The 22,621-nt window shown below is 44.0% G+C and overlaps 1 protein-coding gene and 1 long non-coding RNA gene across 3 annotated transcripts in view; both read right to left on the bottom strand.

Annotated features, from left to right (window-relative positions):
- Window positions 1-12,894, bottom strand: part of SMAD3 (SMAD family member 3) — a 68,208-nt gene extending 55,314 nt beyond the window's left edge. The window contains exon 1 of one of the 2 annotated variants that reach the window (XM_048317179.1): window positions 12,602-12,894. In XM_048317179.1, coding sequence (XP_048173136.1) covers window positions 12,602-12,807 — 206 coding nt within the window. In that variant the 5' untranslated portion in view covers window positions 12,808-12,894. The remainder of the gene's footprint in view (window positions 1-12,601) is intronic. The other variant, XM_048317178.1, reaches the window with a different exon arrangement.
- Window positions 12,895-13,534: 640 nt separating this feature from the next.
- LOC125332393 lies at window positions 13,535-22,207 on the bottom strand. The gene is made up of 3 exons (XR_007206473.1): window positions 22,042-22,207; window positions 20,446-20,607; window positions 13,535-13,888 (listed from the first exon to the last, which is right to left on the bottom strand). It is a non-coding gene; the product is annotated as an uncharacterized LOC125332393 (long non-coding RNA).
- Between the last annotated feature and the right edge of the window lie 414 nt (window positions 22,208-22,621).

Raw genomic sequence — 22,621 nt, 5'->3', positions numbered from 1 at the left:
GGGAACAACTTCAGCAAGGCCACCAAGCACCAGGGCCCTTCCCAGGAGGGGGGGAGGAATGTCACACCCATACCCACCAACTACTGGAATTCCCTCTCCCTGCTTTTATGCCCCTAATGCAACTCTGATCAGCACTAGAGCTGACTGGAAAATCATTATCCCATTATTTTATTTATGTGGGCATATGTAAAACTAAACAAGTGGTTTGTTCCAATGGTAATAGACCATTAACGTTTTTTAATGAAGTTACAATACTTTTTTTTCCTCCACAGAATGATTAATTAAATACCATGTTCCAATTGAAGCTAATTCTATGGGATACAAATTTTTATGTATATATTAAAAACCCTAAATATATACATACACATATAACAAAATATAAAATTGTTCTAAAACTTTTAATGGCCTCTCTCCGGTCCTAAATGTCCTGCTCTCCTCTCTTTTACTGAAGAGACTGTCAAATGGACACAAGCAATGGCTTCAAGCACAAACAGATCTTTAATTGACTGTCAGATAAATTGGAAACATATAAACTTTGAACACAAAGTCAAAAGCCAAATTAATAACAGTGCTCATTAGCTCTACCTCCCACCTTTCCTCTTTCTTCTGGAATAGCTGGTCTGGCAGTCGAGCAGAAACTCTGAAATGCCACCCTAAAATTAGAAAGCAAGAAAAGAGGAAAAAAAAAAAGGGGGGGGGGGAACAGGAACTGAGAGAATAAGCAGAGTGAGAAGCTCTGTAATATAAAACTGTCTCCAGCTTCAGTCATCAGCCAATCATAATCCAATAAATGCTTTTTCTTCTTTCTAAAATCAGAACACTCAAATGGTTATTTTTATTCCTGTTTAGAAGCAGCTCTCTCAACAGGGCCTTCAAACCAGCAGAGCCTGGCATGAATGCAGGGAGTTACAGGACCCCACTTCAGGCCAGCATTTCCAAGACCTTCATTGGGTCCATGGGTTCATTTGTATCTGGCACCAACTTTGTTTTACACCACAAACCCCATTAGGGAATAAGTGGAGAAGTAAAGGGAGGAAACAGAGGGGATGTTTATAAAAAAATTATTCTTTCAACCCTATTTAAGGGTGCTCCCTTCATGAATTTCTATCCATCCAAATGGCTACTCTGTTCTTCCAATATCTCAATACACATATTTTCCACATGCAGCCACCAGGAACTGCAATATAGATAGGTTTGAATTTAACCTCGTTCTTGGGTCACTCAGGCACACCAAAAAGAATTGCTGGGATCTCTAAGGTACTGGAAAATCATGGCAGAAAGGCTCCATACTCATCCTAAGTCTGGAAAATATGGACATAAAAGGAAATAGCATCTCTTGAGGTTTATCCTCAGCACTTTCTTACTTCCTTTGTGTGGAGAAGCTGTGAATGCCCCACCACTGGAAGTGTTCCGAGGAAGGTTGGAGGGCGCTTTGAGTAACCTGGCTAAGTAAAAGATGTCCCTGGACATCCAGGGAGCTGGACAAGATGAGCTTGGAAGGTCCCTTCCAATCCACACCATTCTGAGTTCATGATTCTAAAATGCTAGAGGCTTCTTCCTCTATTTAACTGAAAATTAGTTTTATGAATATAAAATCCACATGTTCCAAATTATTAGTAACACGGAGAGAGCAGCTTTTGAACTGATTCCTGTTTTCCATCCAGAGCACAGGAAAATGCCACTTCAATCTTGGATATGGAAAACTGCAGCAGGCCTTAGGATGCCTGCACCAAAGTGCTCCTTTGCCCCCATCAGCCTCAGGTAAGTCAACCCCCTTCTCAGGACTTGACTCTTCCCTTCAGCAGAAGAGGGTAAAAATCCTTCTGCTAGAAAGGATTTAAGATCAGAACTCTGGTATAAAATGAGAGGCCACAAGCACTCCCCCTTCAAAAGCTTGTTGGCCCTTCAACACAATGAAAAGGTCTTTAAAAGGACTCAATGAATATTGTATTGTAAAGATTTTTTTTTTTAATGCGAGTAGCTGCCAGCATTGGAGCTTAATTGTTCTCCTTCAAGGAAAGTAGCCATGTAAAACACACAGGGAAAAATCCAGAGGCTGTTTTGCTCTCAGCTTATCTAAGTAACCGTGATCTCAGAGGTTACTCTTCCATCCTTAATTTTAGTGAGGAGATACATTAAATACCCTGTTTCCCACAGCAAGGCTTCAAATTCATCTTGCTTCAATAGCTTTGAAAAGAGCATTTATTTCAAACTTGTAAATGATTTAAAAGAGAACGTTTAATTAATAATGTTGTTTCCAGCCAGATGGCCAGCTATTAGTTTTCAGTCATCTCTTTCAGAACAATTCCCCACAAGTCTTCAGATGCAAAGTGGCTTTGAAGCAAATAGATGTGAGTGTTCAACACTCTCAGAGGCTGCCAAAACATTCAGTAAAAGACACAGCTATAGGTACAGAAATTGCATCTTTCCAAGTGGTTTTGCTGCAGGTCATGGTTGTAAAAGTCCACTAGCAACAGACACACATTTCTTTCATTTACCATCCTGTATTTGGATGGTATTAAATTCACATATGGCTATATAATATTACTTAACTGAAAACATGAGGCTACATGTATAGAGTTTCCCCTGGACTTGTGCTAACAGACCTCAGACTGGAGCTCAGGAGCAGAACACTGTGGTATGACGTGTATCAACCAGTCAAAATATTCCATGTGTACAGGAGGCACTGCTACAGAGATGAATAGATAAATATTATGCAAGCCCAGCCAAGGTTTACCACTAAACATCTATGGAATTCTAATATTCTCACTGACGTAGCACCTATATATTTTCAAAGAGAGTTTCCAACAAAAATTAAAACTGCTTTCTTAGTACAAATGAGTTGCTGAGCAGCAACAGAAAGCTTTTTAAAGCAGCAAAGTAATGGGGTTTGCACCAGGTTTTTAAAATCTTGGGATTTTAAGAGCTTTCCCAAGTGTAATTAAAATCTCTGACAGGCAAGGACTGTATTTGGGAGGTAGTTAAGGTACAAGCAGGGTGCGATGTTTTGCTCAGTTACACAGTGGTGTGGAACAAACCCTGATGTTTTCAGCCTTCCCTAACCACAGTGTGCATTCATTATGCAGCAATCCACAACTGAAAGTCCGTCTTTATTCAGTTATGATTGGCAAAAACAAAGATGCAATTGCAATTCTATACCTGAACTTTCAGCCTGTAGTTCTCCCAAACAAAGCAAAACCAGGCTGGGGGAAAAGCTCCAATGATCAGCTGTCTACCTACACACGAGTTATTTATGGCATCTAATTCAGAGCAAAGCTCAACTCAGTTTGCAGAGTGCCAGCAGACTTTTATTGGCAACAGAAACCGGCTACAAAGTTGTATCAGCTTCAGTAAGTGGACAGTGACTATCTGCTCTTTAAAATTTGCCATTTAGCTGTGTAAAGCTTCATTCTACCACAGTGGTTTCAAATCTTCTGCTTTGTACTTTCCACCATTCTTCTGCAAAAACTGGACGTTAAAAAGAAAGAAAATTTTTAATGGAAAACGATGACATGAAACGGGCCAATAGGACAGATTTGACTGATGGTGAAGCTTATACTAAGTAAGTCAGGTAAATTTAGGCCCAAGAAGCAGATATGGAAAAAAATTAGCCAACTCATCTGTAAGTTTGCCCATCCCAAGTCTGCAGAACTCTTACATGGTCATGAATCCAGCACCTCCAGTGGCCACTGGAGTCTTGCTCGCAGGTTCCAGGCCCACATCAATAACTATTCCAGACTTTTTATCCCACAGGCTGCTGAATGTTGGGAAAGCAGGGAGAGGTGTCATTAGCAGGCCTTGTGCTCTTGAGTTCAAGGCCCGTAATTGTGGGGGGCTTTATCTAGGAAACATTCCTCCTTCCTGTGCTTGTGTAGCTGTGGGGCAGGGGAGGGGCACACTGGAATAAGGGCTTTACCACTGGTCTGAAAGCTGGTTAAAATAGCTAAAAAAAGAAAGAAAAACAAACAGAACAGCCCAATGCCACCTTCTGCCCAGGCACAGGATCACCCACTCCAGAGCTACCTCAGCTACAAATGTGGAGGGTCTCTGCCCAGCCTCACCAATGCCCATTAGCAAACCTTCAATGAAAATGAGCGAACTCCTCTGAAATTTAAATGTTTTGCAGAGAAGTATCATTTTCATCAAACTTCCAGCTAAACCCTGCCTGTCTTCCTGCCAGATTTCCAGCCCAGGCCTGGCAAGTCCAGCGTTCCTGGGGCTGGAGCCCCCAGGTCTCTCAGGCTCTGCTGGGCAGGCTTCAAATCCTGCAGAGAATAACCCACAGAAGCCACCAAATCCCTGAATTTAAAAGGGAAAAGTGGACAACATTCAACCTACAAACACCCTCTCCCCTGTTTTCAGTTCACTGCTTTCCTGTGCTGGTCTGACTCTCCTTTCACTTGCCTGTAAATCAGAAGTAAATTTACTGAAATCCATGCAACTACACAAACACAAAAAGTGGGAAAAGCTTCCAGCTGCTTATTAGCTTTTCTTTTAGATGGAGTGCTTTTTAAACACTGATAGATTCTTTTCAGATACTGTTACATATGTGCTACAAACTGGTTCTGCATCTGAGTCCAGGGGAACAACAATTTGTTCAACAAATAATAAGGACCTTGCTGTACAGCTCCATATGCATGGAAACCACAGACTTTGTATCTCTATCAAAAAACCCCACATCTGGTCTTTCTGAGAATAACAAAATTAAAGGTGCTTGTAGTTGGGTCTTTGTCTTCCCACACAGCAACACTGAAAATCCAGTTAATGGAGGGAAAGGAAATTCAAGGAAAAAAGAATTCTCCAGCTGTTAAGCACATAAAGCAACAACAGTCACACATTCAACACAGAAACAGAGGCATTCTCACGTGCCACAGATGTCTTCCTGTCAGCCCAATATTTTGTGAACCTTAACTGCTCCACATCTATGAAGAGTAAGTGAATTTCTCTTTTCATGTTCAAGCAACTAGAACAGGAATGACAAAGTTTCTCCTCTTTTGTTGTGAAAACGGAGAGTCAGTGTCAGCATCCATCATTCAACCACTGCTGGCTGCAGCTTCACCACAAAGGAAGAAATTTCTGTTTTGACTTCCTTTTTAAAAAAAGATTGAGTTATGGTTAATGAACGTCACCATTTCAGAAATAAACTCTGACCTTTCCTGTGACGCAATTTGTAAGGAAAATTTACTGAAATTCTCAACTGCAAATGATAAAGTGAGCTAAGGACGGTTCCCCCCTACTACTTTCACCCTGAGAACCCTGAAGCCTGGAGAAAGCAAGAATCCCAGGGAGAGGATCAATCTCCTGACACATCACCCACTGCAATCCTCTCTCCAGGATTCACACCCCTCATTTTCCATAAGCTGATCCATATTCCTGTGGGGCTGGAAAAGCAGATGGTCCTGTCATGGGATCAGGAACACAGCCCACCTGTGCAGGTGCTCCAGGACAAGGAGGGAACACACAGAGCACAGCTGCGCCACCTGAAATGTGCCACCTCCTTGCCCTCATAACCCCAGTACTGAACAGCAAGTGAGCTGTGAAGGTATTTCTTGTGATGTACAATATTTATCAGGATCACCTCTTCACCTTTCCTAGACTCACACAGGTTACATTACTCACAGGTAGGCTTTACTGGGGTTTTAAGCACGTTCTTTCACAAGGCTCACAAGTGAGAGATGTAATTTTCACATCTCTCTCACAAGTGAGAGCAGCTGCTAATATCAGAAGTCTGCAGCACGCACAAAATCCTCCCTTGCTGCTGAAGGAACAAACGTGGGTACCTGGAACAGTGTGGCTACAGCAGCTTAGGTTTCCTTAGCTAACAAAGATTTCCTACTGGAGCTCATGATTCCTGGGTGATGCTTTAAAAAGCAGGGTGTTATTTCTTACCTGGTTGGGCTCTTGTGAAGATAAGGGTTTTAACTTGGTTGGGTTTTTAATGGGGCTGCTATTATTATGCAGGAATAGTTTATTCCCACTCACATTTGTGACCTCTGAGGAGCTGAGTCTTTAGGACAGAAAAAAAGACCCCGGGCTTTATGTTCTTTCTACAGAGCCATGGTACCTGGGGTAGTCAAACTTCCCTAAGGACAAGTCCCCCCACTCTGGTGGCAAAGAGATGCAGTAAGTAAGGATCAGGTCTAAAAGGCTTCATAATACCTTTAAAAGCAGCATTACTGCAACAATCCACACATTATTGGCTCCCCAGTTACACAAAGTGGTGCTACAGTGCCAAGAGCCCAATTATCACCAATTCCAAAAGGAATTTGCAAACATCTGCTGGACCTGGTGGAGTCACCCTGTGGAACTGCAGTGTCTGGGCAAGAACCTCTGCCCTGGCTTTATTTCCCTCGCTCCTGTCCCTTCCTTCTCTGCCAATCAGCACAGGCAGCTCGGGACTGGAAAAGGGTTTTTACACAACACATCAAGGCAGACAAGGACAAAAGTTAATTAGGACTATTCATAAGCCTGGCTGGAGGAGTGCTGCATCACATCCCTGAAAATTTAATTGCACTCAGTAGAGGAAAGCTAAAACGTAGTAATAATAAAAAAATAACCCAAACAACAGAAAGAGATAATTTGGGAATAAAAACTGATTTCAATTTAATTCAAGCACTTGTTGGCCCTATTTATTTCATCAAGTAGTTCACGCAGGATAATGGCATTACTGTGCATCTAACAGCATTAGAAGTTCCTAATAAATTAACAAGTGAAAATTAATGGCTGCTCAGTCCATTAAATCTTGTTAATTTTATTTCTGTTGTAATAATATAGCAATCACAAGTTTACATTATTAAACCAATATTTATTAGAAGAACTCATTCTAATTGGATCCCTGATGTGATAATCCCGTACAGTGTGTATTTCTTTATTTCATCAATTTTTTGCATTTATTTCTCATTATATTTAAATGACTGCAATATTCAGGGTCTTTTCCTAATACTATGAAAGTTAAGCAACCATTTTAAACATCTTATTTCACACAGATTCAACACTTACTACACAATAAAATGAGAACATCATGAATCCCTTCAGAAGCTATTTTAACTCTTTTAGTCTCTTGAGAAAGGGGAGAAGAATAAAAGGCAGAGATATGAATATTTGAAAGCATCTTAACAATGGTAAAATCTATTTTTTCCCCCTTAGCCTTTCAATGTCCTGGGTAAACATTCTGGTTGTTTTTCAAGATAAGAGGTGTTTTACCATGATTTTAATGCAATGGGTAGGCTGGCCTGCACAACTCAGGTAAAAAAATAAATGTAAATATTGACAAAAGGGTTTCAGTTGTAGTGACTGCTGACAGAAATTACAAAATTAAGGAGACACCTTAATAAAGGGCTGGGCCTGTTGTGCTATTCCAGCAGCAACTCCGTTGAGGGGAGGGACTGCAGTGCTGGACCATAACTCCTCCCCAACCTCCCTCCTCTCCCAGTTCCTTGTCTGTGCCACAATAATTGAGTGTGTAGTTGCTCCCTAACTGGTTGTACCAACGTTATTGCTCGAGCCTGACAGCGGTGCTTTGTTTTTGGGAATGCCATGGTCTGGAATACAACAACTCCACACACACTATCCAGACTGATGTAAGAGGCAGGAGCAAGTGCAAGGGTGGGGAGAAAAGGTTGGAGGGGCTGCAGGGAGCAGAAACCTGTGCCCAGAGAGGGCGGTTTGACCTGTGGGGAGATGGCATAGAGGGAGATGAGAAAAGCACTGATGGACAAGCAGGACTGCAGGCAGAAGGTCATGGAGTCGCACAGAAAAAGCTGAGTTGGAAGGGACCCACAAGGATCCTTGAGTCCAACTCCTGGCCCTGCACAGGACCATCCCCAAGAGTCACAGCCTGTGCCCACGAGTGTTGTCCAAATGCTCCTTGAGCTCTGTCAAGCTAAGGCTCATGCGCACTCACCGTATTTTCACCTTCAGACCTGACCTGCAAAGTCCCACAGAAGGCCACAACAGCTGCTCTGCGGAGCAGCCCTCAGTGCCACAGCTGATGAGGGAGGGCACTGCAGCAGCACAAAGGTTGAGGCAGGGCTGTAAAACCTGCCCATAAAGCTCGGGAGGACAGAGGTCACTGACACGGATTTGCAGTGGCAAAATCCCCAGCAAGATGGAGCTAAGCAAGGAGATGGCAGCCAGAGGGTGTTTGCACTCGGGGACAGGACTGTAACCACCACTGCACACCAAGGCTATGCCTCTGCAGACAATCTCAGACCAGGCCACGAAATGTTGAAGCTCCTCACACACACGGAAAAACTGAAAACAAGCTAGTTTGAAGTTGGCATTAAAAATATATATAAAATTGCACATGGACACACAAAATTGTGACTGGCCCTTTACTTATTACTGCAACCAGATGGGCACCGGTCCCAAAAGAAGAGCATAGAATCAGAGACTATCCTGAACTGGAAGGGACCCACAAGGAGCAAGTCCAACAACCCCAAAAATGTGGGGTTGTGACACCACAACATCCTTCAGGGTCTTGCAGACAGCCTCTGCCACTTAACATATTCACAGCTTTCACATTTTCCTGGTATCACCTAAGAACATGATCAATTCCTGTAAACATTGTGCGGTCAACTATCAACATAACAGAAGCTGTGCTCACACCCAAGATGTTCCTGAAACACTTATGCATTATGTTCCTTATGTATTATCCCTGGTTTTTCCCACCAAAATGTAAATCATTTAAGGAACACCTTGTTCAGTGGCTTTTAAGAAGCAAATGTGGCATGTTTCCATTTCAGTTGGTACATTCTACCCTTATCAGATGAGTTCCACAAGAAATAACAACCCACCTCTTTCCAAAACTGTTTTCTAAATTAAAAAAACCCCCACCACTTAAAAGAAGGTGTTCCTTACATACAGGAATCCTGGCTCCCCTAAAACCACTGGCAATACCAAAACAAATAAATACAGTAATGAGTTCAAAAGAAAAATGTGCATATGAAAATGTATTGCAAAATGTCATGAGATTCATGTCTTTGTGTGTGTAGCATCACTAAAGCTTTCGAAACAAAGCATTTACTATCTCATATAGCAAGACTATAGATACTGCACAGCTTGTAGAAATTACTGAGTGCCCATCACCTGGTCTGGTTTCTGCAGATCAGACCCTATAAAGGTAGATTTAAACACACATCGCAGGTCAGACTAACACACTTCATTTCTAGGGCAAATGCTGCTGGTTTCTCTGGTGCACAAAACGGCCTCTCTTCTGCCCAGAACAGTGTTAGAAACTCTTTTTTTTTGCAGGTTTGTGTTAATGTCAGATGTCGATTATATTCTTATTATATTTTTGGGTCTCAGAAGGGAATAGAGCCACCAAAAATTTAAAAATTCTGCAAGCAGCTGGAGCAGATCTTTGCCTGCTCACAGAGCAAAGCAGAGAGGCCATGAACACCCACCTGGCTGTGCTGGGTAGGTGCTAATGGCACACTTGTCCTCAGGTTGGTCTGAAAAGTGATAAAAATGCTCATCCCGAAAGCTGGGCTTTCAAGATAATGCAACTGTGACAAAGGATGCATTTTAGTGGACAGAAGAATTTGTTTTCAACTTTATCACCCGATACAGAATGAAAAAACCTTTCTGCCAGGCAGACCCACGACTGACTATGTCAGCTCTGACACCAAAGGCCACCAGCTCAGGGCACGGAGGTTTAAAGTGAAGGTCCTGCTGGGGCAGGATGGGCTTTGGCAGCTGTGCCCAGAGGAGGAGGGAAGGAAGATCCTCTAATGGAGTCATCCTGTGCAGCACCACCACCATGAGAAACCATTAGGTGGTCTGAGACCAGAGAGTTTTCAGGTGGAAATTACTTCTTCCTCTAGCAGTGAAAACAAGAAGGAAAAATCCTTCTTGCCAGGAGAGTCACACTGAAATCCTTGAAGGCCTCTCCAGCCTTTTGCTGTCTGCCACAACAGAAAACCTGGGGCCTGAGGTGTCTGTCACACCACCTTCAAAATGGAGCACTTGGAAAAGTAATACATGCTGAGCAAATACACAAGCAAATAAACTAATCCTTGTTTACTTATCTGTCAGGAGATGGCATGTAGTACATATTTCCAGATCTCAGCAGATAAACATGACAGCAAGAACACATTTGTTATTCTAATTCCTTAGCCCTACAACAAAACAAGTATTTCTTTCCTGTCCTTTCTTCAACACACCCCACCTGATCAATCCAGGAATTTGCTGTACAGCCTTTATTCCCACAAGCAACGTTTCTGCAAAGCTCAAGCCCTTTTCCATGTGAAACTTGTTCCGTCTCATGGATACAATAGCTAATTTTGGACTTACCCTGCTCCTGCTGGGCCAGAGTCATCACTGGCATGGCTCCACTGTAATTCAGTCTACTGATGCATTACAGACAATGCACAACATGAGCTAATCCTTAATGATGCTTTTCGCCCCTTTCTCCCCCCCGACCTATCATTTGAGAAAATAGTGAAGTGACATATGTAAAAATTATTAAATGAAAATAAACAAACAGCAAACTAAACCCATGGTAAAATTGTCTTGCAAACACTTATTTCAGATGACACGGTAATCAGATTCAGGGATGCATTAGGACAAGCAGTGCAGCCCAGAGGAAAAGACACAGCTCTTAAAGTCACAAGGCCTAGTTAGAGCTCCAGCTCTGCACTGACTTCATAAGGACTGTTCCATGCTCCCACACCATTCCCCAACCTCTGACACACAGATATTAACATCTCAGCCCAGGCTAACCAACCTAACTATGCTAATTTCTAAGCAATAATAAAAGTACAAATGAAGTTGTGTTTAAAAACCAATGCCAAGGTATAAGGGGCTCCCACCAAAACAGGTTGATGCCTCCCCCACACCGAGGTTTAAGATCTGCAGCATCCAGGCTCAGTGTCATAAATTAATATGAAATGTTTTAATTTCTGCACAGATTTTCTTTAACAGAGGAAGAACAGACATTCAGTACGAGCAGCCAGGACAATCTCTGAAGGTGAGTATATTCATGACTTGTGGTATCTGTTTGTGTTGTTTATTTTCAACCTTAATTTTTTTTTTTTAAGAAAGCATTGTATTTGGCCCAACTCTTTTCTTCCTTTAAACCATAAACTATCAAAACTTTCCTTATCTAAACCACCTTGTTAGGAGCCACAGAAGTTCCACGGGACTTCATGCTCTGCTCCCTAACGGGTCAGCATCAGCCAGACACAATACCCAGGTCACAGCAGCAGGGCTGCTCCAGCAATTTTCTTCTTTTGAAATGGTAAATATTTCAGGGAAGTGTTTTAAACACGGAATTACCTACGTGGAAAGCATGCTGCTTACTACGAATTTTAAAAATATAGGTTTTAAGGCATTTGTATTGTGTAGTGGCTCTACAGGTTTTGATTTCTGCTTCAAGTAGAAGCCGGAGCAACTCTAACAAAGGCTGAGAGCTCTCATTTCCATTAACTGGCCAAAATCTTAACCACAGTCATTCACCACCAAAAAAGATAAGGAGACTTTAGCTTTCCTTTTAAAAAAACACTACAGTTGTTGGAAGAAAATTTTAGGAGTTCCAAACATCCACATTTTTAAGCTACTTGCCTCACTTTTTCATGCAACAGATGCTGCTTTGTATCAGCTCCTGCATATTAAATCATTCTGACAACCAAGAAAGCATACATTTGTTTGTGCCAGAGAGAAGCATGAATACACACACACACAGATATCTTCTCACGCAGAAGCACACAATTATACAGCATTCAAATATTTGGGATGAACTTTGGCCTTTGCTTAAAAAAAAAAAAAAGAAAAAAAAGTACTCTCAAACAACAATCAGGAACAGACCCAGCAGTCATCTGGCTGAGCTCACAAAAATCAACAATCTGCAGCAATAAAACACCACTTGTGGGCAGCCATTTGAAAGTTACTTGGAAAATTATTCTTAGATGGAATACTTTTATACACGTCTTTTATGATTTATGACGGCCCTACGGATCGAGCTCGGAATGGACACTAAAAATAAAATCTATGTTAATTCAAAAAATGGAGGAAAAAACCAGTTATATTCACCCTCACGAGTGTGGGGTTTTTTTTCTTGCACTCCAAACAATCTCCTTCAGCTCTGCCCTGTGCATTCCCAATTTTAAAAGTAATTCGAAAACATCAGCATAGTAGGGCTCTAAATCACCCTTTCAGAGGAGTAATATGGAAGAAGCCAAACAACCCAAACAAAACCGTTTTCCTGACACATTAATCACAAGAAAATCTTAATGCAACAGCACTTGAGAACACGCTGAAACTTTTGACAATGAGAGTACCCTCAGTGAGTGGAACTAATCCACAGCGCTTCCAACTTTTTTTCTTTTTTATAATCTCAGCTCGAGACATATTTTCTCCACTACGTTTTCTCTCTCGTTACTAGAGAGTAATTCAATTCTGTAGCCAGTTACGGGGTTTTTCTGAACTAGATAAAGAACAGGCAGAGAGGACCAACACCGCACCAAGTGCCGCAGGGCCGGGAAGCAAAACAAGCACTGTCCAGGCCCTGCCGGAGCTCGGGGGATCCTGGGGGTCCCTCTGCTCCTCGGGCCCCCCCGCACCCCGCAGGGCCCCGGGAGCCGCGCCCTCCGCGCCCCGGTACCTGGGGATGGTGATGCACTTGGTGTTGATATTCTGCGTGGTGATCGCCTTCTCCAGCTCGTCCAGCTGCCCCGTCTTCTTCAGCTTCTTCACCAGGCTCTTCACCGCCTTCTCGCACCATTTCTCCTCCTGCCCGTTCTGCTCGCCTTTCTTCCACCCCAGGAGCCGCTTGACGATGGGAGGAGTGAAGGGCAGGATGGAGGACATGCTGGCTGTGCCGGCAGCGGCCGCCGTCGGCTCCGCGCTCTGCCCGCCGCCCCCTGCGCTCGGCCCGCCGCCGCCTCACACCGCGCGGCCCGGGCGGCCCGGCCCGGCCCGGCCCGTCCGCTCCCCGCCCCGCGCTGCCTCAGCGCCGCGGGCTCGCGGCTCCAAACTTTGCCCGGAGTTCGCCGCCTCTCCCCGGCGGCGGCGGCGGCAGCTCCCTCCTCCTCCCCCTCCTGCCCCGCTCTGTGTGCGCGGAGAGGCGCCCACTCCAGCTCATTCCCAGTCTGTCTCTCATGCAAATTGCCTGCTGGCCGCCCCAGCCCGGCTTCCACCCCCTCCTTCCCTCCCAAACACGCCGCCGAGGGAGGGAGGGAGGATGGAAGGAGGGCGGGGAGGCGGCCGGCCCGTCGGGAACTCCGCGCCTCCATCGCCGCCCGCGGTTCCGTGCGGGGGATCGCGCTGCGCAGGGCCCTGGGCCCACAGAGAGGGGAGAAAAGCCCAGGAGCAGGACAAGGAGAGGTACCCAGACATAACCCCACCGAGGGGAGGCAGCGAAAATAAACACAAGTGTAAAGCTCCCCAGCTGTAAAGCCCCACAAGTGTAAAGCCCTCTCAGTGAGGGGAGGGGACAAGAGGGTCCACAAGGTGGCTGCAGCCCCTGCCACGGCCGTTTCGTCCATGGGAAGGTGCGTTCCCACACAGATGCCTGAACATAGTTTGGCCAGCCGTGCTCAGACAATCAGCTGCTTTTTGTTTCAGCCCCTTTAATTTACTATTCCATTCCCTCATCTTTCCACCCCGAGTAACAGGTACCCGAATAATTTTTGCCCTGTATCAGACACAAACGACACCCTGGAGGTGTTTACCACGGAGCTGGTCAGAAATTCTCAGACGGAATATTTTTGTCAGAGGACGGCAGTTTGTTCACATCTAGGTGTTTTGTAGAGATGCTTCGGTTTGGGCTGACTCAGGGTGGCATCCAGGTACATTTCCAGTTTCTAACTTTCCATCTCTGGGCAGACTGGGCTGTCACACTCCCCGGTCTCAAGCATCACCCCCTCCATGCTGAAAGGCAGCCCAGGTCCTAAAAAACAATATAATTATAAACTTCAGCTCCTCAAAGCAGCAGTTCTATGTTAAACTACCCCAAAATGGTGCAGAGCAAGCAGCAAGGAGGCTCAGAGCCACCTGCGGAGTCACCAGGTGCCTCCAACAAGGCTGGTTCCTTTTCCCAGCTCCAGCTGCTTCTCATCTCCCTGCAACAGCTGCCAAGGAGCAACAGGGTAAAAGTTTTGTGGGACCTGGCTCCTGAATTCTAAGTTTTCAAGCTGAGATATGCTTCCCAGTTTTTTCCATCCTATCAGAAGGGACGATGGTGAGCCCGAATTTGGGAAGCCTGCGGGGCTGCTTGGCAGCTCCCAGACACGCGGGTTCTTGCCAACCCACATTCTCATATTCCAGGATCCAGTGTAACCCAGTGGGGAGACTCCTCGAAAGCCGGCATCCCAAACCTCCCCATGCCTGTGGATTTGGAGCAGCCAGCCATCCAGATTGCCTCGTGGCAACTTAGGAACTGATGGAATCAGACAGCATCTGAGGCTCTGAGGCAACTGCCTTGGCTTTCACAGGCACGTCAAACACAGGGGTTTATTCCAACGTGACAGTATCAATTTTTGAAATATTAATATTGGATACAAATTAAATATGCCCTTCTCTTTTTTTTTTTTTCTTTTCTCCAGCATTCTCATATTATTCCCCAATATGCATTCCCTGAGTGTCTTGAATTTTGGAGGCTCACCACTAAAATTTTGGACTGCTGCCCTGACCCAATTTTTGGCTGCCTCGGGTGAGATGCCTGAAGTACAAAGATGTGGAACCCCTGTAGATGATCCCAACATCGTTTGAGGAAATATCTCCTCAATACCCCTAAAGCAATGCAAAAAAAAAAAAAAAAATTGACACTATTTACACTAAGAGCAGGATGCCTCAATTACTGACTTGCTGTATATTTGTGTTTTTCTGAAAAGGCCAAGTTTCTGGTAGTTTGTGATTATTTAAGGATCTGAACTCTTATTTAAAAGTTGTTCACAACTTTAGAAAATAGCTTGACTATGTGAACCAAGTGAAACACAGATGGGGAAGTTAAATACTTTTTTTATTGTAGATATTCATTCTCACTGCATTTTGAAATGGGGTGAAGTTAAATAATCTTTTTCTATTTTCTCAGTTCTTGGCCCAGCACATTTTGCAAGCCCAGAGCCTGAAGGACCTGCCTCAGACGTGGTAAGTCCAAATTACATCAGGGTGATCTCAGAGCAAATTTCTGTTGAGGACTGACATTTCTTTCTGGCTGTTCTGGATCTAAAATCATGGGCACTATTCCATTCTTTTTTCATCCAGAAAGATTTTGATAATATTCAAATCTCATCGCTACACTGAGAATTCATGCTGTAACCTTGCTTCATCAGAGCTTCTAGAATTTTCTGTCCATATTCATGGGCTGATCTTCACTCCTTACAGTCATATCACAAGTGATGGCCTGGGTACATTTGAATAAGGGGAAGGAAAGGAAGAGCTGAGTGGTTTGCTTGTGTTTGTACAGTGATTTAGTGGCAAAAGGGTGAAGGTAATTTGCTAAACACTAAACCAAACTGGGTCTCGCTTACAGTCTCTAAATGAGGTGTAGGCAGCTAAACCACTGATCTAAACTCTGGGCCACAGCAGCACTGAAAACACTCCTGAAAACAAACAAACAGTTGGGCTTGGGATGTGGGATACGTTTTTAAGCTTAAGGCCATGGCATTTAATGGAACAGCTTGTGTGCTTGGTGGGGCTACCTGTCAGAATGAACTGTTCTATGAAAATATGACTTTCTGAACCCCTAGACAGTAATCCTTTATTTCAGAGAGTTTTGGACACTCTCATAGTGGAAAAATTAACAGGAAAAGCAGAACCATCCCAATTCTGCGTGGTCTGGATCCAATTGCTGGTTTACAAAATGTCTGACGTCTTGGAAGCCACCACTAGGCAGGAGAAGTTTATGCTTCTTTTTGTGATTGTGCTTATTATTTGTGAAACAGTTTGTTCTTTACTTTTTAAAAGTTATTATCTTTGCTTGGGTTTGGAATAGTAGAGGTTCAGGGTCACAGTTTGCTCTTACTGAGAAATAAAGATATAGGTAGTCTGCAATAATGTGAGAAAAAACCCAAACCCTTTACAGCTATTTTGCATTTCTTAACCTTTTACTAATACACTAGCACCTTAAAATTACTGAAAAAAAAATCTGCATACCTTGAGTTTTGATATGATTAATGAATAGGACAAGAATTAAAATTCTCCTTTCACAAAGAGAAAAATCAGGCTCTGCTTCAGGAATAATATAAAATTAGCATGAGAAACAAGAAGGTGTTCACTGGAGCTCAGCTGTGCATATAGGTACCTTTATCAGAAATATTTTTAACAGCTTCAGAGACTGAAGAATTGTTCTGTGCTTTGCTCCATGTTCCCTTTATATCCTTTGAGTAGTGAGAAGGGATTTTGGGGCAGACAGGAAGGTGCTTCCATGAACTCCCATCTCTCTGCGTGCAGGGCGAGCTGGAACAGGCAGGATGGAGGCAGCATGGCCAGAGCACACTGCTCCCTGCCTGGGCTCGGGCTCTGAGGGAGCCTGGTGCCTGCTCAAACAGCTCCCAGGCTGGCCCAACGTGCCATTGTGGTTGGGTTGAAAATCAGGGAGTGGTTGAGAAGCAGCTTCTGAGGTGCTGCCCCCATCTCTCCCTCACTGGCTGAAATATTGCATACAATTTCCTACCTGTACGTGGAAAGGGAATTGTACAACGGCACTGAAGGTGCAGGTGGACAAACTGGGAAGCTCACAGCAGACAGGGTGGGGGCCTCAACTCCTCTTGTCCAATGTTCTCCATGAAGGGTGAGATGGGCAGCACTGAAAATGAGGAGGTTTAAATTGGGTTTTCTTCATTCCTTACTTTGTAAATAAGGGCTGCGACATTTAGCTTGGAATCTATGTCACGTATAATATGCATAAACAAGGGAAAGTGTGGGAGCTTTCCCTATTGAAGGTAATGTATATATATCTATATGTGTAGAAAAGCATTTATGTGCAAGCAAACCTATCTTAATCACTCAGAACAAACCTACAGGAAAATAACTTCTGGTGTGAGTCATGAAAAAAGCAGGGCCTTTCTAAGTTAATGTCTTCAGCATTAATGTCAGCTCTGTGAAATACACAGCTCAGTCAAATCCTTGCAGGATACCACAATTATTCTTCTCTGCAGATCAGAAAACATGCACACACAATAAAAAGTTGTTTTGTTGGAAATTCCTAATGCTTTGTACACACAAGCCAATTCACCTGCGTGTTCCAAGAGGCTCAGTGGTACAAAAATCACACAACCACTTCTAGTTAAGCCAGAATCCTTTCTGTTACCACGGCAGCACCTCTTGCCTAAGGAAAAAATACAAGGCAGCAGCATGTCCAGAGTGATCCTTCTAAAACACTCTCCCAGTTTCTGGCAGTTATTTGTGTAGGTGCTCCTGAACTGGAGTTGACCTCCCTGGAGAGCTGTGGACAGGCCATTCCTGCACTCCAAAACCTCTCTGCTTCTGACTAACATTTCTGGGTAGCCTTCCCCAGGCCCCCATGGCCCATCTGGGGCACAGGACAGAGCTATTCTGAAAAACAACTGAAATTATCCACTGAAAAGAACAATTCCCTCGTTACTTCTTTTATGAACTGTACGGGTCTTGGTGGGAAGGGAAAGGGCGATGTTGAGGTTGGGGCAGGTGAGTCTCCCAGGAAATGTGAGTTTTCCCCTCTTGTGTCACAGTGCTGCTGTGAGACACAATGCAGCCTCAGCCTCGGGGGGTGTTTGTGGTGTGCAGGGAGCCGGGGGGCCCTGGCTGCTCCCCTGGGGTCGGGGCTGCTCGGGGCACTCACAGCTGCACGGGAAGCGGCCGAGCTCTGCTTCACTAACACGGCACATCCTGCTGGGCAGGGCCCCACAGCTCCCCTCACAAACGCCTTCAGAGGCTGCAAAGGGAATCCCCGCTCTGCTTTTCCCTGGACATCCGAGGCTTGGCTTTGAAATCTTAATGGGCCTTTACATGGTAACTCCTGGCACGGTTTACAAGTGCCCAGTGTGTGAAGGTAGACAGCAGCCAATAGTCTGGAGGACAGATCTTTGTTTGGTTTTGTAGTTTCATGAGACAAAACAAAGCATCTTGCTGTGGACACCACAGCATCTTTCCTGCATGGCTGTGGGAGCACAGGAAAGGGACACACAGGGACACAAAAGCCTCCTGAAGCTGAGCCCTCTCCTGAACCACAATCACTGGGATAAAGCCTGATCTAATCTTTCCAAATGTGCTAACAGCCTGAAATTAATATGCTTTTAATTAAGCTGGAGATAAAACTGTCACTAGGGTGGCCACCCAGTGGGATGTGCTGATATCCTGAGGGATGGAGTGGAGGATTTTCAACACCTGGTTGTGAGGAGGCAGCACCTGCAAACTCAGCACTGCCCAGACTTTGCATACAAGGAGCTGCTGTCAGGCTGCTCTCGGTGTGACTGCATACACACACAAACATGGCCCTGTCTCAGTCTGGCAACCTGGAATTTCATGGGGTTTAAGCATGGCTAACAAATAAAATCCAAATTCTCTGTTTTAGGGATGGTCCTCCTCATGAGATGTTTCCCTCCTCTGGTTGCTGGAGGGACTGAGACGCTGGTGAAATTCCACACTTTGTCTCCTGTAGTACAAAAAGCACCAAAAGCTGCAGTCAGGAAGAAAGAAAGGAATAGGCCAGGCCCCGAAACCAGAGGCTCATTACAGGTAACACAAAAACTCCAGCTCCCAGCCACAAACATTTATTTGAGATTCTTTTCCTGTGTCCATATATGACTGTCTGTCCCTTCTGAATTCCTTGCTGTGTCTGCTCCCTTTTCTTTGCCAGGGCACATCTGTTAAAGTCTTCGTTTTGGTTTTGAAGTGGGCATTTTCTATCCAGCTGAACTTTAAAAAAGCTCCTGAGCAAAGGCTTTGAAGGAGTAAATATAAATATATTATTTTTATGAATAGGCCCCTGTTTTCACATGTTCCACTTGCAATGGCTTCTTGTCCACAACTGCTGGCATGTCCAGCCCTCTGCAGGAAGAATCCTCTTCTGGAGGAACACACGTTTCCTTGTGCACAAGGGATAATCTCAAGGAACATTTTAATCTAAAAATTCACCTGTATTTAAGGGGTCAGTCCCACCATTGTGCTCCAGTCTTGGAAAACAGAAACCAGCCTGGCCAAACTGACCCCCCAGCACTACAGGGAGATCCTGATCAGGTTCAAACTCTGTACCTGACATTGTTTGGTCCAACACTTGGGCTGAACCTGGGCAGAGCTTGAGGCTGCTCACAATATCCTTCCATGCACACAGCAGGGACCAAATCCTTTGGATCTCAGCCCTACCTCACCCAAGTCAAGTGGGAGTTGACTAATTGCAATTACTATAGAATTTAGTCAGTAGTTTTTATGTTGTGGTGGATCCCCTACATTAAAACCAACAGTAAAAGGCCACTTCTTCATTTTTGAGGTTTACTTAATTAAGTTACTCTCTCTCTTTTTTTTTTTTTTCTTAAATTCTTTTAACCTAAAATGCATTGAAGGCCTCATGAAGGGACTCTCATTCTCATCTGAACCAAGAATCCTCTTTAAGGCAGCAGCAGCAGCAAGGAGTGGCATGGAATTATTTGCCCATGAATAATATGTTAATATTTATACATAGCTTGCTTAGATAAGGGAAACAACTTGAAGATTTATGGGAGAAGCTCTGCATGGCCATGCTCTGTGGAGCGACATTTCAAGCTCCACGTAGAATCCCAAGTGTTGATTTTGCCTCCTGACAGTTTAATGTGTAACCCAAGAAAGTGCATTCTTCAAGATAAAAAGGGGAAAATCAAACCACCACAATCTGCCTGCTCTTCCCTTCCAGGGGTTTCACTGCATTTTGAACAGAGCACAGTCCCTTTACTGTTGGGATCCTCAAACACAGCTGAACGGGAGAGAGTCCACAAGCTGTGCATGTAAACATACAAAAAAACTTGGGTTTATTTTTTCCTTTAAGTCATCTTCTGAGTCCTCACTGTTGCAAAAATGCAGCTTTGCCTTTTCCTAACATTTTCATAAAGCTCAAGTCCTACTTGGCCAGTAGAAATGGCACAAATGGGAAGAGAATGACAAGGAAAAGCTCCGTGTGTGTGAGAGGAGGGATGTTTACCCCTTGTTTGTTTGTTCTGGGGAGAAATAAAGTGCTTTGTGTGAAGGCTCTTTGCAAGTGAGGCTGAAACGCTCTCAGGGCCCTGTAAAAGCATTGCCAAGTTTGTCAGCAGAGGGGAAAGAAATCTGGGCAGGCTGCCCTAAATTAAAACTAAACTTAAATCCAATTCAGTTTAAATACACAGTGTAGTGTTTGGTGTGGGGGCTGAAGGCAGAATTACCAACTCAAACATTGCAAACTCCTGGGTTAAGACCCTTTCAAATGAGTCTGAAATTGTAGCAAATAAATTAAAATAATAATGTTGTTTCCTTCCTTCTGCTTTTGCTGCGTGTCAGAGGGGTCATGTTTCCTACCTTGTCTTGGCCCAGGTGAGAGCTGAGCTGAGCTGAGCTGAGCTAAACGTGGAGGTTCTGATGCAATTCTGTGCTTCTGGGAGTTAAGGATTTAAGGAACATCACCTGTGTGAGTTTGCAGTCAGCTCCTGAGGGGAAGGGACAGTGCAAAAGAAACCAGAGCTGTGGAGAAAATCCAATTAATTATTAATTTACCTGAGATACTGAACAAATTAAGGATGCTGCTTTATTGTAACACATTGGGATCGTACACATTTATTCTTTCTTTTAGGATAAACTAAGCAGCATAACTTGGATCTGAATCAAGATTTCAAACCAAACTTCAGGGCTGCCTGCATAAGGCTTCTTGTTGATTTTGATATGAGATTTAGGGGATTTTTTTAAAATGGAAATGTCACGTCACTAGTTATAAGGCTTTCTGTAATGTATCAAAGTAATTTTTTCAATATTGGTGGTCTTTCCCCTCCCAAGCTGTTGAGAGTAGAATTGAAAATCACGTGCTCCAGCACTTAGAGAGACCCTGTGAAGTGAATGGAAGCCAATTTAGACAGCTGGGTACAGCCTTGAGAGAAATTTTCAAAGGCACACGTGGTTTTTATGACCTTAGGACTATTTCTTGCCTTTAAAAATCTCTTTCATAGCTTAACTTCAGACACCTCTTCACAAAAGCTCTGTCCTCTGTTTGTTATCAGCACTTACAGATGTCCTTTATAGATTTACCGATTTGAAAGTCCCTGAAACAAACTGTGAGTACTGGAGGGGGGAGTGAAAAGCAAGGAGATAATTTCAGTTACCTAACATTTATTTGACTTAGTCATGCAGAATGGGATCAGTGCAGCTGATACAGAACGATGATTAAACCAAAGCCTGAGTCTTTATTCCCATGTGATCACTGCCATTATCTCTGCTATCAGGGTTGATCTGACAGAAACTTTTATTTAGAATCAGCCACACTTCTTTTCCCCACCTACCCCAAAGGCACCAGAGTTGTTTGCAGCTCCCCAACTTGCAGAAAGTAAAATGTAATTTATGCCTCCAGTGCAATGAGGGAGCTGGGGAAAAGAGATCTGGCTTCTTTATTTTGGGAGGCCTGATACAAAACCCATCACAGGCAGGAAATCTGGGTTTGTAAAGAATCCCAGAATCCCAGAATGGTTTGGGTTGGAAGGGACCCTAAAGTCCATCCCATTCCACTATCCCAGCTTGCTCCAAACCCTTTCCAACCTGGCCTTGGGACACTTCCAGGGATGGGACAGCCATAGCTTCTCTGGTTGGTGGAGAGTTTGAAGGTCCTTGGTTTGAAAAAACCAGAATGCTGTATCTCAGTTACTAAATGTTCATTGATTCCTCACTTTCTCATACACATTCATATTTCAAAATACATATATATTTCAGTATCCCTTGCAATATTGCATAATTGTGGTGTAAGCCCAGAAGCCTTGACCTTTTGTAGGCAAACTCCTGAAAGTAAGGATATTTTTATAACAAGAAGTACAGAAAATATTGGTAATAATCACTTTAGACTAATTTCACTATGCTAACACTTACAGGATATGGAATGTGCTGCTAGATAAAGGTTAATGGACAGGTCCATACCTCAGCTCTGGTCCATAGGGAATGACCTCCTGGCTGACCTTTCTTTTAGTGAAGCTGCCTTAGGAGAAGAGAAATGGTCCCCTCACCTCCTGTGCCATCACTGTCTCAGTCCAGATGCAGCAATGACAAACCAAAGGGTTAACCGAACTTGCCAAAGGGCTGCTCCATTCCTAAAAGAAAGGAAGCCAGGTTAGAAATGAAATTTGCAAAGATGGCTGTGTTCAACTCTGATTTCTGGTTTGGGGTTTGCATTGCTTTCTGGCTTGTTTCTTAAAAACCAAGCTTGCTGAGGTGGAGATTGAGGCATGTTTGAAATGAGTCAGCTTGTTTTTAGGTCTTCTGACAGTTCTGAGAGTTACCAGTTTTCATCAAAGACTGTTGAGCTGTGACCTGAGGATCTCCTGGGTCTGAAACATCCCGACCTCAGTGGTCCCCAGTGGCTATAGAAAGGGGGCTGGGGAGCAGGGGGGAGGAGGCTGTGAGGGTGCTGTGAGCAGGGAAGAACACCCAAAATCAATGTCATTTCTTCATCACCAATTTGGGCTTTGATGGAAGAAGAATCCTGAAAAGGACCATTGCT

This window comes from Corvus hawaiiensis, chromosome 13 (assembly GCF_020740725.1).
Source record: "Corvus hawaiiensis isolate bCorHaw1 chromosome 13, bCorHaw1.pri.cur, whole genome shotgun sequence".
Taxonomy (NCBI): domain Eukaryota; kingdom Metazoa; phylum Chordata; class Aves; order Passeriformes; family Corvidae; genus Corvus; species Corvus hawaiiensis.
This window is presented reverse-complemented; position numbering and strand designations above follow the sequence as displayed.